The sequence below is a fragment of the Python bivittatus genome, unplaced genomic scaffold (assembly GCF_059951505.1).
Source record: "Python bivittatus isolate LINGU-HERP-01145 unplaced genomic scaffold, Pbiv_v1 ctg000070_np1212, whole genome shotgun sequence".
Lineage (NCBI taxonomy): Eukaryota > Metazoa > Chordata > Lepidosauria > Squamata > Pythonidae > Python > Python bivittatus.
In genome coordinates this window covers 22,160,352-22,177,872 of record NW_028277034.1, presented here as the reverse complement: position 1 = coordinate 22,177,872, position 17,521 = coordinate 22,160,352, and the positions used below count along the sequence as shown (strand labels likewise).

The following is a 17,521-nucleotide window of genomic DNA, read 5'->3' as shown; positions in this document are numbered from 1 at the left end:
TTTCAGTTACTGACAATTATGTACTAGACCGAGTTTTACAGGACCAGAATACTAAACATCAGAATAAACTACAGCAGTAGAGTTACAGCTATATTTGAAAACAAAATGCAACGGCATATATGCTATAAAAACCCAATCTAGCCATGAGACAAAGAACAATTACGCCTATCAATTGACTTGAGTATTAATTCCCCTTTTCCTGAGAAATAGAAGAATAGCCTTTACCTAGCATGAAGTGGTAGCAGGAATGTTGCTATTTACATCACAAATGTATATGTGTGGACATGTAATATTTCTACAATATTACTAGCACACTAGCTCTGCAGAAGTGGACCTCTGTTGGAAAGATGAAGGGGACCTCTAAACTAAATCTAGGACCTGCTTTCCCTTATTTCTGGTCCAGGAGTTCATCAGTGTTGACAGAATGGACACTGGTTATCATCTTTTCCATACCTGCCCACTATATTAGCTTTGTATTAGTGGAATGACAGAACAGTGAGTAGGAATCTGTGTATGAATCTCACAGCAGAGCTGTAAGATCTTTAGTTTGTATGCTTTTACATGGCCACTGCAGGATTTCAAATGGGAATAGATAGGCACTTACATTTTAACACAATCTACCAACTTACACAACTGATATAAATTACAGAAAATGATATATCTATATTATATAATAATTTGCAGACATTTTTTTTCTAATGAAACTGATAATTTTTCAGATATAAAATGCAACATTTTCTTAATTATTTACACTTGCATACATGTCCCTAATTATGAAGACTACGTCATTGTGAACCACTTGCTAATACATTTCCTTGAGATATAGAAGCAATTTCCATTAACCACAGTAGCTGGATTGCTGATTGTGAAAATTGGTGTTATATTATTGTATCCATGAATGGACAAAATTGATCATTCTCCAGGGCATCATAGTTGAGGCAACATTTTGTTTTGGGACATTGTGTGCATACATCCTTGTACGTGGATTTAAGTAACTGTTACTCTTATCGATTTGTCAGATAGAGAGACAGAAAAATAAGTCAACTATACCACATCAACGGCATGTCCATGCATTGAAGTATTCTAAATATTCACTACATGAATCCTCTCCACAAGCCCCATTCAAACTAGGTTAGTCTCCACAAAATGCCCAGGCATTCCACAAGGACATCTACTGAGGGGAAGCCTTCTACACATACACTGGTTCCATACAAGCCAGAGCCTGAAAGTGCAGGAATCTAGCATGGATGAAAGCTAATGCACATACAGTTATAGATATGAATGCAGGAACTAGGATTTGGGGAATACTCTAACCCAGTGTTTCTCAGCCTTGGTGACTTTAAGATGTGTGGACTTCAACTCCCAGAGTTCCCCAGCCAGCTTGGGGAATTCCATAGCCAGCATGACCTTTGATGAGAATTCTGGGATTTGAAGTCTATACATCTTAAAGTTCCAAGGTTGAGAAATGCTGGTCTAACCCCTTAATGCTTGGATAAGGCTAGAGTGTATCTGTCAAATCTGAAGTAACAATTATCTGGTCAGTTACTGAAATTAACATAAGACATTTTATTGGGCCAAAAGAGGTATAAATACTTTGTTAAAATTATATTTTTTTAAAAAATGCAATGAAATTAATACACTGAGCCTGTGTGGGAGTACTAAAGCAATGTAGCCAGATGTTCTATGAAGACAGTGGAAGGATCTTTAAAGAGAGAGAAAGAAAAGCCAGCAACAACCAACCCCAAAGCTACTCAGCTAGACTCATTTGGCCCCCTTGCACTGGGTCGTTATTACCAACCATCTTGTGGTAAGGATTCTCTAAAGAGATGGGAGAAGACAGGTAACATGCACCACTCAAGTTTGCTCAACTGGACATTCCCCATCCCAGAGGGCAGTTTATTAATTTAAACAGTAGCTATTGGACTTTATTTACAATTGTTTGTGCTGCCCATAATGTGAAAGGTGGGCTACTAAAAAAAAATCTTCGGGTAAATGTTATACTAATAACCACATGTACTTGTTCTCTTATAAACTGTACAATTCAAGGAAACTGAATGAACATGAAATGCAGCTTTCTCTTTTCATCTTTAACAGTTGGTAAAACATTAGGATTCCAGGGAAAATTACAAGCCAAAATAACTAAGAGGTCACATAAAGATAGCCACAGCCTTCAGTGTAGCATGCAACTATAAACTCATTGCTCTTGTATTCAGCAAGATCTATTAATGAGTGCCCAAAATACAATTTTAAAAAAAATATGCTGCATAGTTATTTAACCAGAAAACTTTTAAAAATCATTGGAATAGTATAAAAATTCTAACCACAACCTACATCAAATATGGTAGATTTTAATTAACATTTGAATGATTCTCAGAATTAACAGCTATATAAAGTTCTGTGTTACTCAAAAGGTGCTTGAAGCAACCTGAAAAATAATTAACTCCCACCATGCTATATCTAGCCATCTAACTGGCTTTCTTATACATATTTATACCACAGCAATAATAAACATTTAATAATGAAAAAAGATATTTTACAAAAGTCGCTACTTTCTGAAAGAGTCCTACCTTAAAACCAGGGACAAAAATATATTAGTACGGAAAGGCATTTCCATTTTATAACAAAAGCTTAATACAGAATCAGCTGACATATTGTGTATGCTTTTCCTTAATCATGTCTGCAGCAACACACTAGGATGGCAGTAACCAATTTTGGGAGAGGGGCAGTACACAAATGTGTAATTTTGATGGCAACTCATAAAATAGTGGCTTTCTTGGGTATGGGTAATTACACAAAACTCACATACCAAAAGATGAGCAAAACACTGGGCTAGAGCCCCCAAACATTTCATTTTCCAGTAATACTTTTGGGATCTATGTGGGCATTATGTGGGCATGCCCAGGGGCATTATGAAAGATACCAATTTTGTTGGAGACTAATGCTTTGCTTTGCAGTATGCTAGTTTCCAAATAATTTTTTTCCAAATTAAAAGAATCTTAGCAGACACAGTGGAGCAAGTTGATAGGTAACTTGTTGAAATCAGTAACATATTGGGGGCCCAAGCAGTACAAATATAGTTTGACAGTGTGAAATGCTAGAAAACTTCTGTTAAGCCTCCTTATTCTGTTTGCACTGTATTTGCAACTATCTCTGGGTGATAATGAAACACATAAACCTTTAGATTCTCTCTAAGAATGCTAATAAAAGCAACATTCTTCAAGTTAAGTCTGAGAATATTTGTTTGTTTGACTCAATACAATAGTTCTGTTCAGGTCATATATTCTTATACAGACCTCAGTACAGGGCCACAGGATGGCACTGTAGTCCCTCTCCTCTGTAAATCACACTGTGTGTCAGTGTGATGTCATATGATTTTCAACAGCAATGAGTCTTCTTCTCTATATATGAACACTTCCACATGAGCTAAAACTGCATTATCCTATTTCTAGCTCACATTGAAGTCTTCATATACACAATTGCTCTCTATTGCAGATAACTGGCCTGCAGTCATGGAGATCAGCTCTTTAGTAACATTTCCAGCTGGATACTGAATAATTGGGAAAATGTTGAATTCTACATTGGAATGTACTGCTTCATCAGGGCTAAAGTAATACACAACCCAACAGAGAAAAGAAAGAGGAACAAAGGAAACATGAAAATCCAGTTGAGAGCATTTGGGTAAAAATACAAAGAAGGAAAAATAACAAACATATTGCTATGGGGCAAAAAAATCAACTCAGTCAAACCTCAAAAATTTGTCAGCAATCTTGTTATTTTATTTTTCAGTAGAAAAAATGACAGGGGAGATCTGGTCAACTAGATACGCACCTAATCAAGACAGGACAGTCAATTAAAGAATGAAAGCAGTGCAAACCTTAGGAGGAATTGGCCACATTATCTTCAGGTTCACCATATTCTCAAAAAAGAAATAGGAGCGTAGTTGTACATGCACACCAGATTTTTAAGGAGTCAGTTTCAGTAAGTTTAGAGAATTAGTAAGAGGGACCCTGTGGCCCAAATCCTTAGATCAAAGGAAGTCCAGGAAGGTTGGAAACTTCTGAAGATTAAAATACTGGAAGTCTAATTTCATAGCCTTCCAAAAAGAATGGCAGAGTTAAAAGGGACATTTATAGGAAGCAAAAGATGAATGTAATCATTAAGGATGGCCACCAGCAAATAAACAATATCCACAGAAAGCAAGTTAGAAAGGCTAAACCAGCGAAGGAACTTAGGCTTCCAAGGGAAGCTAAAAGCAACAAAAGTGGCTTTTTCAGCTATGACAATAGTAAAAGAAAGAAAAAGGAATGAAGGAGTAGGAGTAGAACTGATAGGGAGAGAGCAGAGGCCTTCAGCTCCTAATTTGCTTTAGTCTTCTCCCAAAAAGCAAACCGCATTCAAATCAGAACTACTGACAAATAAAGGGAGTGGGAAACAAGTGTAAATAAAGATATGGTTAGGAAACACTAGCTACTATGGATGAGTTCATATCTCCAAAACAAAACCAATTACATCCAAAAGTTGCAGATGTCATCTTAGAATCCCTTTCAGTGATCTTTAATAAATCATGGCAGACGACTGGAGATGGGCAAATGTTGTTCTACTCTTCAAAAGAGGGGAAAAAATATAAGCCAGGTCAGCTTAACATTGGTACTCGGCAAAATTCAGAAACAAATTATTAAGAAATTGGTTGGTGAGCATTTAGAAAAGAATGCATTTCCTGGTAAGAGCCAGGAATAAATCATGCCATCCAACCTGATCTCTCTCTCTCTCTTTTAAATAGAGTGACCAGTTTAATTGACTGGGAAATGGAGTGGACAAAGTATTTTTTAATTTTTTCTGAATAATAATGGTTTTTTATATGTTTTATAGTTTTATTGTATGTCATCCAGAGTCACTTTTTCATGAGATGGGCAGCCATATAAATTTATTTGATTGACTGATTGATTGATTGATTGATTGATTGACAGATAGATAGATAGATAGATAGATAGATAGATAGATAGATAGTTCAGCAAGCATTTGATAAAGTCTGGGGTTTCTACTAGAAAGACAGCCTCATGTGGGTTGCCTTAGATGGATTCAAAATTGTTTGAACAAACATGTAAGTGTAGGTCAAAGATTTCATGACAAGCTGGAGGGAAGTGTCAAGAGGTGAACTGCTAGGTTCTGTTCTAGATCTTATGATGTTCAACATATTTATCAATGACCTGGATGAAGGTTTGGAAATATTATTACCATATTGACAGATCACACAAAGATAGGGGAAATGGAAAACACCTTAGAAGGCAGTATCAAGTTACAGGAAAAACCTTGAAAGGTGGGAACAACAGGCAGAAATCAGTCCACTGTTGAATTTGGTAAGGACAAATGTGATGTCTAACATTTGGGTAGAGAAAAGCAGAAGCATGAATGTATGACGGGGAACCAACATGCAAAAAAGGATCTGAGTGATTTTTTGTTCAACAGGAGCCAACAGTGTGATGCAAATGCTAAAAAAGCAAATGCATTTCTAGGTTGCATCCACAGAAATATGGTGTTAAAATCAAGATATGTCCACTGGTCAGATCACACCTATATTGCATTGAGTTCTGGGCATCTCATTTTAAAAAAGACATTGATGAGCTGGAATATGTCCAGAGGACATAACCAAGATGCTAAGGGACCTTGAAGGAAAAACATGAGTGTTTGGGTATGTTGGGCATGTTTAGTCTGGAGAAGATGTGGTATCTACTGGGCTATAACTGAAGCATTTGAAAGAATGTCATGTAGAAGACAGAGTAGAATTGCTCAGAGTTGTTCTACCAAACAGGAGGAAAAAAAGTGAGCTTAAATTACAGCACAACTGATTTCAGCGGGACATCAGGAAAAATATTCCTAAGGGGAAAAGCTATTTAACAATGGAACAGACTGCCTTGGAAGGGGTGAAATTTTCTTCACTGGAACTAGTTGACTATTTGCTGAAGATGCTGAAATAGTGGATTCTCTGGAAAGGTGTTGGATGAAATAATCTCCAAAATCTCTTACATTCCATATTATATAATTCAAAGCAGTCTGTGCCTAATCCCTAAAAAGAAGGGATACTCCAGATACTGAACTACTAGTCCCAGCCAACATGGAAAATTGTTACAAATAGTGGAAATTATACTTCCACAACATCTAGAAGGTTCAAAGTTTTCATATCTGCCTTCAAACATGGTTTCAGCTGCATATTTAAATGCATTACTTATTTTTATTTGTTGGATTTATATCCTGTCTTTTCTTCAAGGGGTGAATTTGAACTAGAGTTTCCTCATCCAATCCAATTAAGTGGTTAAGGTAATCCAATACCTTAACCACTTAACAATTAGTTCTCACCTAGACTCAGAAACATCCCAAAATCATCCCTTAGTCCTCTTGAGCCAGACCTTATCCTTTTTTTTTATGTAATAAAAAGAGTACATAATCAGAGATCAATGGACAACAGCTAACAAGTTTTGGATATCTAATTACTGCAAAAATACTATTCCTATAGATCGACTCTGACCCTTTTCTTATAATTACCAGTATGAATTCAAAGTTAAAACATTTTTCATCAAAGAAGGAAATCTCTAAGATTTTTTATTGGTCAATTATCTCAGTATTTAACTAAAAAGGGGAATTAAATAATCTGTTTTGTACTTCTAGAGGTCATGTTATGCCAGACATAGAAAATAAGTTCTTCTGGTTTTCCTAACATTCAGTTGGCATTTGCCTTCCTGGAATTTAAATCCATTATTCTGTGTCCTGTATCCTGAAACACATGAAAAACAAATCTTAATTTTATCAGACCAGATTCAGCTAGTCTGAAGTTTCAACTGTCTGAACTGGCCCTTCTCAAACTTTTTACCCTAGAGCAGGGTTCCCTAAAGTGGTGAATATCAACCCTAAGGGTCAGTGGGACTATCCATTAATATTGTGGTTGTTGTTGTTATTCATACTATAAATTATGTTAAAATAAATGTTCATATAATAAATGTTTGGGGGTCAATGAACAATCTGAAACTTCATGAAGGGCTCAATGAGCTGAAGAGTTTGGGGACCCTGCCCTAGAGGAACCTTTGAAATAATTTTCTGGTCTCAGGGGATCCCTGCATAAAAATTGTGAAAAATATGAAAACTTTGCATACAGTTCACTCCCAATCTACAATGTTTACAACAGCAGCAAAGCAATAGGCTGGCAGGTGAGCCACAGCATGTAAAAATTCCCATCACTGCTAGTGCTAGCTTTATGTAGCGTACAAGTTCAAAAAAACATTTTTTTTTCAATCACAATATTTTGCAGAACTCCTAGAGATGTCTCATGGAACCATAGATTTCCACAGTAACTCAGCTGAGAAAGGCTGATCTAGACAATATGTTCCTCTGTTACATTTATAAAAGACTGCAACAGAGAAACAAACCGAGTTTCTGGTACTAAGGCTTCTTCCTAGCTCCAATAATCTAAATATTGAAGTACTTTATTATTAATTAATAGGGCACAACTTTTGGAGGGCAAGGCCCATACTAGGCTTTAAGTAGGTAGAATAAGGATAAAAAAATTAAATGTAATTTAATATAATGTAAAATTTTCACTTAAAATTAATCTCAATCAAGTGCAATTAATATATTTTCTCATGCGTTAAGTAATTATCTACTTTACTGAAATTTAAATATATGCATGTTTGTATGTATGTATGTATGTATGTATGTATGTATGTATGTCATGGCAACTTTTGAAGGAGTACTGATTTTACACCCAAGGTGGACCCACGTAACTCTAGGACCATAGATTCCTGCATTAGAATTAGAAATATCATGAATAAAACCAGAAGAGAGCAGGAGATTTATGGCTCAAGAAGCAAAAATGTCAAGTTCTTTTAAAGGAACCACAGGATAAGAGGACTGAACTATAATGCTATTGTTACAGAATAGGAATTCTCCCTTCCTAGCTCCATTCTTTTTCTATAAATAATTCTTATTCTCTCCACTCACTGTTTGTTCAGGGGGTGAGGGGCTGCCAGACTTTGCATATCACTAACTGTTTTCTAATAGAACAAATAAGCATTGGAAGTAGTAATTTACATCAGGAAATAGTGTAAAAAATAACCTATTCCTCCATTCTTTAGTATTACATTCCAAGTATTCCCCCCTCAATAAATAACTGGAAATTGGGGACGGAGGGGTGAGACAGATATAATAAAAAAGGGATAACAATATCTACAGACATGGATCTCCAATGTTCCACTAGTTTGGCTGCACCAGAAACTCCTAATTTTAGATTCAGTGTTATTTTGTTTTCATAGCCAGAATCCAAAGAACATATTCTGTGAGTAACTTACTCTGTTTGCTTTTTTTATCTCCACCCCTTAGAACAGAAAAAGTAGTTTAAAAACCTAAATTAATTTCAAGAGTAGTTTGCAATATGACATCTGTTGCTGCTGTTCCATTAAAAAAAGATAATAAACAATTTCACCAAGGTAGCCCAGTTCCTTCACGTGAGCTTCAGCAGTATTTTTGAACATGAGTCTTTGTTTTTATGTACAAGCATGGCTAATGTAGACAAGATTTTATGCTTCTATTTAGAAAAGGAAAGAGCTCACAGCAATGGAATAAACAGCATTTGCAATTATTGTGCGTACAATATAAAGAAGGCATCTTTCATTAACATTTTGGCATCTTCCAAAATTGGTAATTATAATTGTCATGAACATACACTGAGCTGCTGTATGCTATTAACAAAAGCTATTCTGTTGAATGGGCTTTAAAAAAAATAGTAATGTAGATATTCTCATGTTGTATAAAAGTAGATAGCCACAGTGAATATTCTTTTTATTTAAGTTATCTATTAGTTATCTGTCAAAGCCAACTGAATGTTGGACTTTTGGAAGCACAGACAATGACAGATACAAATTAAATATAAGGGGAAGAAAAACACATGTGAGAAAGATGCTTCCATATGCTCGTTTTCCAGTATTTGCATTCTTTCACAGGTTTGCATCCCTATGAGTATCACATTTTAACAGGGCTTTATTTTATAAACTTTCTTGACAAAGCAAGTATTTATTGGATAACTTACTCATTAAAGACCAAGTCAGGAGCAAAATAAAGAAACTGGCTGTTTGTATGTCTATATGATCTCCAGCTCAAGGCAAATGAGGATAAACACATCCAAGAATACTGTATTAAAGTGATTTGGTCCTCAAGAGGCAAGTTTCTAAATCCTGAAGAGAAAAAGAAAATAAGGATTACTAAATCTTTAGCAGCAAAAGAACTCCTTAATCCACACACAGAGACAACCAAACACTTGTAGGCTTAGGCCTGTCAGGAACCCTGAATTCTAATTTAAAAACTTTATCCTATTGATGTGCAAAACATTCCCTGCGTGAACTCTCCTATGCATGGAACAATTAATTTGAAGTGCTCTGTGTCTGGACTGAAACACCTATGTTTGAGGCAGACATATTTGGGGGAAGATCAGGAATAAGCTAGGAAGATTGGTGATACAGCACAACTAAAGAAAGGTAAGAAAGGGAAAGCACTGAAAAGATATGGGGAGGGGCAGGCAGGTCAGTTGGATATGTGGTGCTGGAACCCAAGCCATAACCACTATTGATGCCCTTGGTTTTATCCACAACATCCAACATCAATCCTCTCTTGATCTTCTCAGTGTCTTCCTTTCCATACTACCCCTTAGCCACCACCAATGTTCTTGGAATAAGGAAAAGAAAATGCAATAAAAATAGTCAGTGTGTTTCTGACTGGAAATTCCATACCTGAAGCCAAAAATATTGGCAGCATTGTGTGAAGGATAAGGGGAGGAAGGGAAAGAAAGACACTAAGGCAGGTTGTTGGACTGGCCATACAATGGTGGAGGGAAGAAAGTGGAAAGGTGTAGTAGCTTTGCTTTACTCTGCCATGTGAGACCCCTCTGCATTTGTTTTTGCTAAAAAGTGTAACAAACAAAATGTTCCGAGTTTTAGTTCTGCTGAACTGCAGCTGACAGAGAAGGATTTAGCAGAATTTAGGAAATACAATGTGTTCAATTTGGATTTTAAAAAAGCACGCACACCACATTTCCTATTTCATGCACACTGCTACTTCACCTCCTAAAACTAGGTATGGAAAATACTTCGTAGTTTTTTAGTGGTAAGGGAAACCCGATCCGCATATCAAATCAGTACACCATTATTTCTCAGATTTCATGGCAAACTTTGGCTTCTGAAACAGATCCCAGGTTAGTAATATTATGACCTCTATTTCAGGATAAGGCCTGAAAACTGGTGATCATGCTCAAACACACATGAAAATATAAGACCTATCTTCTAGAGACAGACACTATATTCTTTTATTCTAAGAAGGGCCTGTTCACTGCTATATTTTCATGTGTTCTAAACAAATACTAACTTGAATTTTGGAAATACTCTCAGCGTATATTTATATTGAGGGATGCAAGTAGTATCATACATCATGAACTAATGTATCCTTTTTAAACCTCCAGATATTTTTAGATTATACCTCCCAGAATGCCCTTGGCTAAACATTCGGGGAATTTTGGAGCCCCAACCTATATGGAGGGAAGCTACAAATTATTTCTAATGACAACTGATGAACTTATTCTTGATGAAAAAGATGTTCTATCACATTATTTTGAGTAAAGCATATCTTAAACCCACAATGTCTATATTAAAAGTAAGGGTAGTCTTACAAGGTTTCATTACCTGGGAGGATCTTTGCCCATTTTACCACCTGAATCATCTGCTTGCCAGCGAGACGATTTAAAGTGGAGAGCAGGTGTTCAGCTGTATCTGGCTTTGAGCTATCATAACCCGCATATACAATTTCAGGTTCAATGTTCTCTAGAACCATAGCAGGTGAGGGGGTAAGTGCTGGTGAAACTGCAGATAAGTGAGGAACAAGTGCTGTGTTTACAGAAGGTTCTTTTGCTGGAGCAATATACGTCATCCCCTCTTCTGGGCTTTGTGGTGGCTGTGGCTGCTGCTGCTGCTGCGGTGGCGGCTCTTCGTGGATTCCTTTTAACTTGCCCAACTTTTTCGACTTCCGGGCTGTAGCAGAGAGGATTCATTAAATGGGGTAAGAATGTAATTGTTTGCACACAATACCGGAATCTAAACTATCCATCTTTTTTTTCCACTAAGTAAAACACAAATGGCACTTGGCAAAACCAGATCAGTAACACAAAACAGGAAAGTGAGTATTTAAAAATGTGTTCTGAAGCAGTAAATTGCACACGGATGAAAGCAAATTATAACAGTATTTCTCAAATACATCTTGCTATATAACTCACATGGATTCAGCAAAGCATGATTTTTTTCTTAAATGCATATTGCCATCATAAGCCATTTAAAGTTTCCCTTTATTAACTGAATCACTTAATACTTTTGTCACTCTTTTGTTTTATTCCCAACTAAGCCTTTTCCCCACTGGTTTCGAAATTGCACTGTATGATTCCTTTAAAATGATTAAAAGAAATACTGTTAAGTGCAGCAACTCAAGTAACAGATACCAAAGGTTATATTTTAGTTATATAATTGACTTTCCTTATCTTCCTGATATCATTAGTAAGCAACCCGGGTTGCAGACTAAGAACTTTCAACCATTTTTCCCCTAAACAAAGTCTCACACGTTCTGCAAAATATTACTGTAGAGTGCAGACCAATCCACTTCCATAACTGCCTTTTCTTTTCCTGAATGGCAGACAAGTCTGTATTGTGGCTTAATACAGCTTAATTACAATAATCCAGATACACAGATAATAAACATGCTTTTTTGCACTATCATATAAATTTATATTTTATGAATTTTAAAAAATTTCTTATCTACTGTACATACTATTCTTCATGGTATAAACTCCATAGACATGCATTTATCTTAATTTTATCAATTTGAAGAAACGTTTAAAACTGATTTATTAAAGCATTTCTAAGTTCCCCTTAAAGAAAAAACTTCCTAAAGGAAGCATTTTTTTCTGGACAGACACGATACAGTGAAAAGAACAGGGTTTTTTTTTCTTGCAGCTTAATTGGTTTGGTGTTACTAATGACAGCTATAACAGATCTAATACAAATCTCTTAATAACTTTGCATAAACATTCAAAGCATATTTTGTAAAATTGTTCTTGTTCACTGTCACTGATAGTGAAAAGAAGTTTAATATTTAAATTCCAAGATAGAATTTAAGATAGAAACCTCTCTTGTATTTTGCAAAATTCCATATATGCTGGTCTCTGACTCCATGTCCCCCACTTCACAAAGATGTCTCTCTTTGTACAGTTTTACTAAATTTCCAACATTCTAAGCTCAACAATTGTTTTTTCTATTAAGTTTTTAGACAGCAAATCAGTATTCTATAGTAATGATGCTTCTGTAGTAGAAGATATGATGCTTCATTTAGGCTACAATTCTTTACCTACTGACCTGTAATCTGATTGTCATTGAATAAATAATATATTAGTTGGACTGGAAAACTAACAAAGTTATCTCCCTTCCTCTAAATCAAATTATTCACAAGCTCCTAAAAAGGTAGTGTGTGAAAATTCATAATGTAATGAATTTTTACAATTTTGCTTTCCAAGGCAGACAAGGGCAAACTGTATCATTAAAGAACATCAATTCTATCAGGAAAGTCACAAAGCTGTATGAAGTTTCTATTACTTCAGTGAATTTTTAATGTAACATACTGGAGATTAAGAACAAGAATTTCAAAACATTTTATGACAAAGGCATAATCAATTATTTTATCTCTCAAGACCTGATATATTTCTATTGTCAGAATTTGTGAAATATGCAAATCATGCTCTGTATGGATGCATTATTAATATTTCTCAATTTTAAAAGATCTACCATATTCATCTTTAAAAGACAACTTAATAGAAATGTAGGACCACCAAAATAATTACGCATTAAAGCTATGAAATAGAAATTGATTACTTCATGTATAAATACTTTGAAATCAAACTTGATTGTTATTCTGTGTTGCTATTGTAAGATATATACGGTCTGTTGTATATCTTTGGTTAGAAATATGTAAAAGCACATAACAAAACATGTTTCTAAGAGAAACATTAAAAATGCACCTTTTGCTATGTGTACTAATTAAAAACAGTAACTTTTGCAATGGGCCCAGATGTGCTTAAACTGGTTTCTGAAAGGTACAGGCGTAATCACAAAACCAGTAAGTTCTCCTTTAGCACATCATGCTACATGTAAAGCAGCTCAATTTTTGAACTTTACAACAGCTGCCTTACAGGGCACATTTACCTCATTCATGCATTAGCAATAGTTCCCACAACCTAGGACATCAACTAGACATTTGGGTATTCAGCATAAATTTCTGCATAACATTCATTGTGTTGATCATTCCAATTTTATATCTGGATGGTGCTAATGTGGGTCTCCATTATGCGTGTACACAATAGCACAACAGAAGGAATTTTTAAAAGGTAAGAGTACAAATACAGAGAAGATGATGTGGTGACATCATGTGGCTTTGTTTGCAAACAGGAAGTGTGCTATTTCTGTTTAGCAATGCAGCCCTGTTGGTACCCAATGAAATGGACTGCATATGCAAAACTGCTAGTACCACAGAGTTGCCAAAGTTAAAAGTCCATTATGTCACTGAGTTAAGACAGATAAAAACTGACAATATCCAAAACATTTCATTATTTATTAGATCATTACTTTCTGCAGAATCAGTTTGGGTACAATTAAACTGATGACATATGAACTTGGAATGTGAAGTGAAGACATTAATGAAATGGAGAAGCAGTTAAGGACAAAAGCTTTGAAGTCAGACATGATGAATAATGATCCCTGGAGATGCTGCAAAAAATAAGAACCAACATGGAAGGCCTTGATATTGTGGGGAAAGGAAATGGAAAATCATTAAAATAAAAGTATAGCCTTAATTGAATTAAAACTTTTGTGGCTGGTAGGGAGGTGCATTGTCTTGTCCTTTTCCTTAAGCAGCAAAGCATTTTGAACTGATCCTGTTTCTGCTCTACATGGACAAAAGAAAGTGCTTTTTCACACAACAAAAGTCACACTCCACAGCAGAATGTATGATGATTGTTGGACTTACAGGAGAATTGCTTTGATTCACAGAGAATAAGGCTTTTAACAGCTACTGTTATCATGGCTATATATTTATACAGATACATTGCCTCTAGAAAAATAGCTGCCTGGGAACACAAATAGAAGTGCCTTGTCAGTCTACTATAGACATTTAGAGGGCCATTTTGAGAATACAGCAAAGAAACAGAAATGATGCAGAAATAAACACATGGCTCCATGGCTTGTCAGTATTAAATCTAATTCCCTTGTTACTTCACTATTAAAGATTACAGCTACTATGCAGTGCACAGTCTCTGTCTTAGGTGTTGCTTGATTTAAAAATACTGAGAATATCTATAAGCCAAAGTACATGAGACTAGAGGAAATCCATTTTAAATGACCACTTTGAAGATAAATAACTAAATCAGTGGTCACTGTTTTTTGAAGACAAATTTTACAGATTCCAACATGAAACCTACAATAATATTCAGGTAGGTAGGTAGGTAGGTAGGTAGACAGAATGTGTCTGTTCAGTCTGTCTGTCTTTCTATCAAGCACATGCAACTAAATACATCATGTATTTACAAAAAGAACATTGCCATCAAAACAAATAATTTATCTGAGTTGAAGTAATGAAATCACACATTACTGAGGAAGGACAAGGGTTAATTAATGAAAACAAAGGAAGTTTACAATAAAAATTGTTCGTTTCCTCTGCAAAGAAGACAAACACAAGAGTATCATTTAGTGGATCAGAATAACGTCCACAAGCAAACAAGCTTTTTTGCACTAGAGGAAGTCAGAAACGGTTTGCTGGCCTTTGCAGATGAAGCAGGTTCTAAGTATTTAAGAAAAATAAATAAATGTGTAGAATGGGAAACAAGACAGAGATGATACAATTATACCCTAATAGAAAACAAAGGTATTGTAACCAAATACTTACTTCTATGAGGAAATGAGCCAAATGTATGCAAATCAGACTTATTAGTTCATAAAGTACTTTGTCCACTAAGAGTAAAAATCAAGGATGTGACAGAACAACTTCCAAGACTTATCAAGTCCACTGACAGTTATCTTTTCCTGTTAATACATATGGGGAGAAATGATATTTCAAACACCAACTAAAAGTGTATCACTGCAAACTTTGAAAATGTTGGAAAGAATTGGGACATGACACTCATCCATTCTTCCAATTCATGGAAAAGGACTGGAAAAAGAAAGGAAAAATACTGAAAATGACAAGCATTGCAAATGGGGTTGATAGCAGAGATTTGTTTTCTGGGACTATGGCTGAGTTATCCAGATGATGGAAACGGGATAAAATGTGTCAGTATATAAGTGTTGTAATAAATAAAAAAAAATAAACAAGATGAGCTTGAACTCTTAGTACAAAAGGAGAAATATGATTTAATAGATATAATAGAGACTAAGAGTAATGACTTTGATTACTGCAATAGAGCAACTGAAAAATTCAATTTGTTCAAAAGTAACTGAAGCAGTAGAAAGAAGGAAATATTTCCACTATATGTTAAAAATATCCAATTCTGTTCAGAAAGCCCAAAGAATGAATTTGGCAATGCTGTAGAGAGTATCTGGGTTAAAATAAGTGGAACAAATAAAAGCCATATTGTTGTTCATGTCTATTCTCATCTTCTATCCAGGGAGATCATATCAATGATGCCTTCCAAAAAGAAACTGCAGATCTTTTAAAGAGGCATTATGTTGTAGCGATGAGAAACACTGATTAACTCAAAATTTGTTAGGAGAAAAACTCAGTCAAGGATGGTTCTTCCAGCAAATTCTGCACTGGTCCTGCTGACAACATTCTCTTCCAGACAAGTAGAGGAAGACACAAGAGGATGAGCTAATCTGGACTTGGTACTAACCATAAAGAAGACTTAGCAGAGGAAATGAAAGTAGCAAGACCATGCAATGTTGGAACATTTGATTTTAAAAGAAACTAAAACATAATCAAATATGTATCTTGGACTTAGTAAAGCAGATTTTAATAAACTCTGAGCCATGTTAAATAGGACCCCACAGCAGGAAAAAATAATGGGAAAAAGAACTCAGGATCCATTACAGTTCCTCAAGAAAGAAATAGTAGTAAATAGTCAAACCACAATTACGTACGATCCCAATGCAGAGAAAAAAATGGAGGACCAAAAAAGAACCCAAAGTGACTATATAGAAACACTGAAAAGAAGACAAATAGAAGAAATGGAAAGGGGACCAAATCAGAAAGGAAGAATACAGGTAGGTAGGACAGTACTGTAGAGATACCTGTTAATCAGACAACTTTCATAATGTAGTATGTGATTTCTATAGACATAGTACAAATAAAACATTTGATGAAGTACTTCATGACATACTGATGAGCAAGCTATGTAACTGTGAACCATATGGTATGACAATTAAGTGGATACATATTTAGTTTAAAAGCCCTTCTCCATGGATTCTCATCAAATAAAGAGAACTATCAAATGGAATGGCTTAATGGTCATTGCTGTATAATTTCAATAATGACTTGAATGAAGAAGTGGAAAGACTGCTCATCTACTTTGCAAAAATTAAATGAAATAGTGGAGTAAGAAATAAAATTCATAATGATCTTGATAGGTTCAAGAAATGGACTGGTTAGGAAAAATAAATTTGAGGTTTCATCAAGCAGTTGTATAATAATCCAAATCTTGGGAAATAATTGCTTCACTTTATTTTACCTTGCTCAAAGTTTATTGGCACCAAGCACCATGCTCTAAAAGAAAGAAAGATTCAAAGAAATTGAAAAGAGCAGTGGGGATGATAAGGGAGCAGAAGCTGATCTATGAAGAGGAACTGAAGGAGCTGAGTATGCTTCACCTTAGGAAAAGATAAGTGAGGGTAGATATAATAGCACTCTTCAAATATATGAAAGGGTGTTGCATAAAAGAAGATCAAGGCCTGTTTTCTCTTGTTCCAGAGTGCAGACCATGCAAAACAGATTTAAGTTCTTGGAAGATAAGTTCCTGTTAAATGTTACCAAAAAGTTCCTAATGGTAAGAGCTGTTCAACAGCATAACCAATTGCCCAGAGAAGTGATGGGCTCCCCTTCAGAGGATATCTTCAAGCAGAGGCGAGGGGGTCATCTCTCGGAGACCTTTTCATTTGGATTCCTGCATTGAGCAGGGAAGTAGACTCAGTGACCTAAATGGTCCCTTCTAACTTTATGATTCCAAAATTTATTTTTATTATTATTATTTTACCAACATGAAAAATTAACGTAACCTTTGACTATATGTCAGCCTGCTTTTACATTATAGAAGCTCATTTTATTTGATGAAAACTAAACATAAATGTAGATCTTTGCATGCACCATTACCCATTAAATCTCGAAATAATATTATGCCTTAATTCAATTAATCTGTATGATGAAATAAATCAACTGATTAATCAGACTCATATTCATGTGAATTAAA

At 35.3% G+C, this 17,521-nt stretch overlaps 1 protein-coding gene across 10 annotated transcripts in view; it reads right to left on the bottom strand.

The window, feature by feature from the left end:
* Positions 1–17,521, bottom strand: part of NR3C2 (nuclear receptor subfamily 3 group C member 2) — a 174,555-nt gene that overhangs the window by 30,157 nt on the left and 126,877 nt on the right. For all 10 annotated transcript variants that reach the window (XM_088132768.1, XM_088132774.1, XM_088132775.1 and 7 more), the window contains 2 exons: positions 10,716–11,060; positions 9,074–9,218 (listed from right to left, as the gene is read on the bottom strand). In XM_088132768.1, the coding sequence (XP_087988894.1) occupies positions 9,074–9,218; positions 10,716–11,060 (490 nt within the window). The remainder of the gene's footprint in view (positions 1–9,073; positions 9,219–10,715; positions 11,061–17,521) is intronic.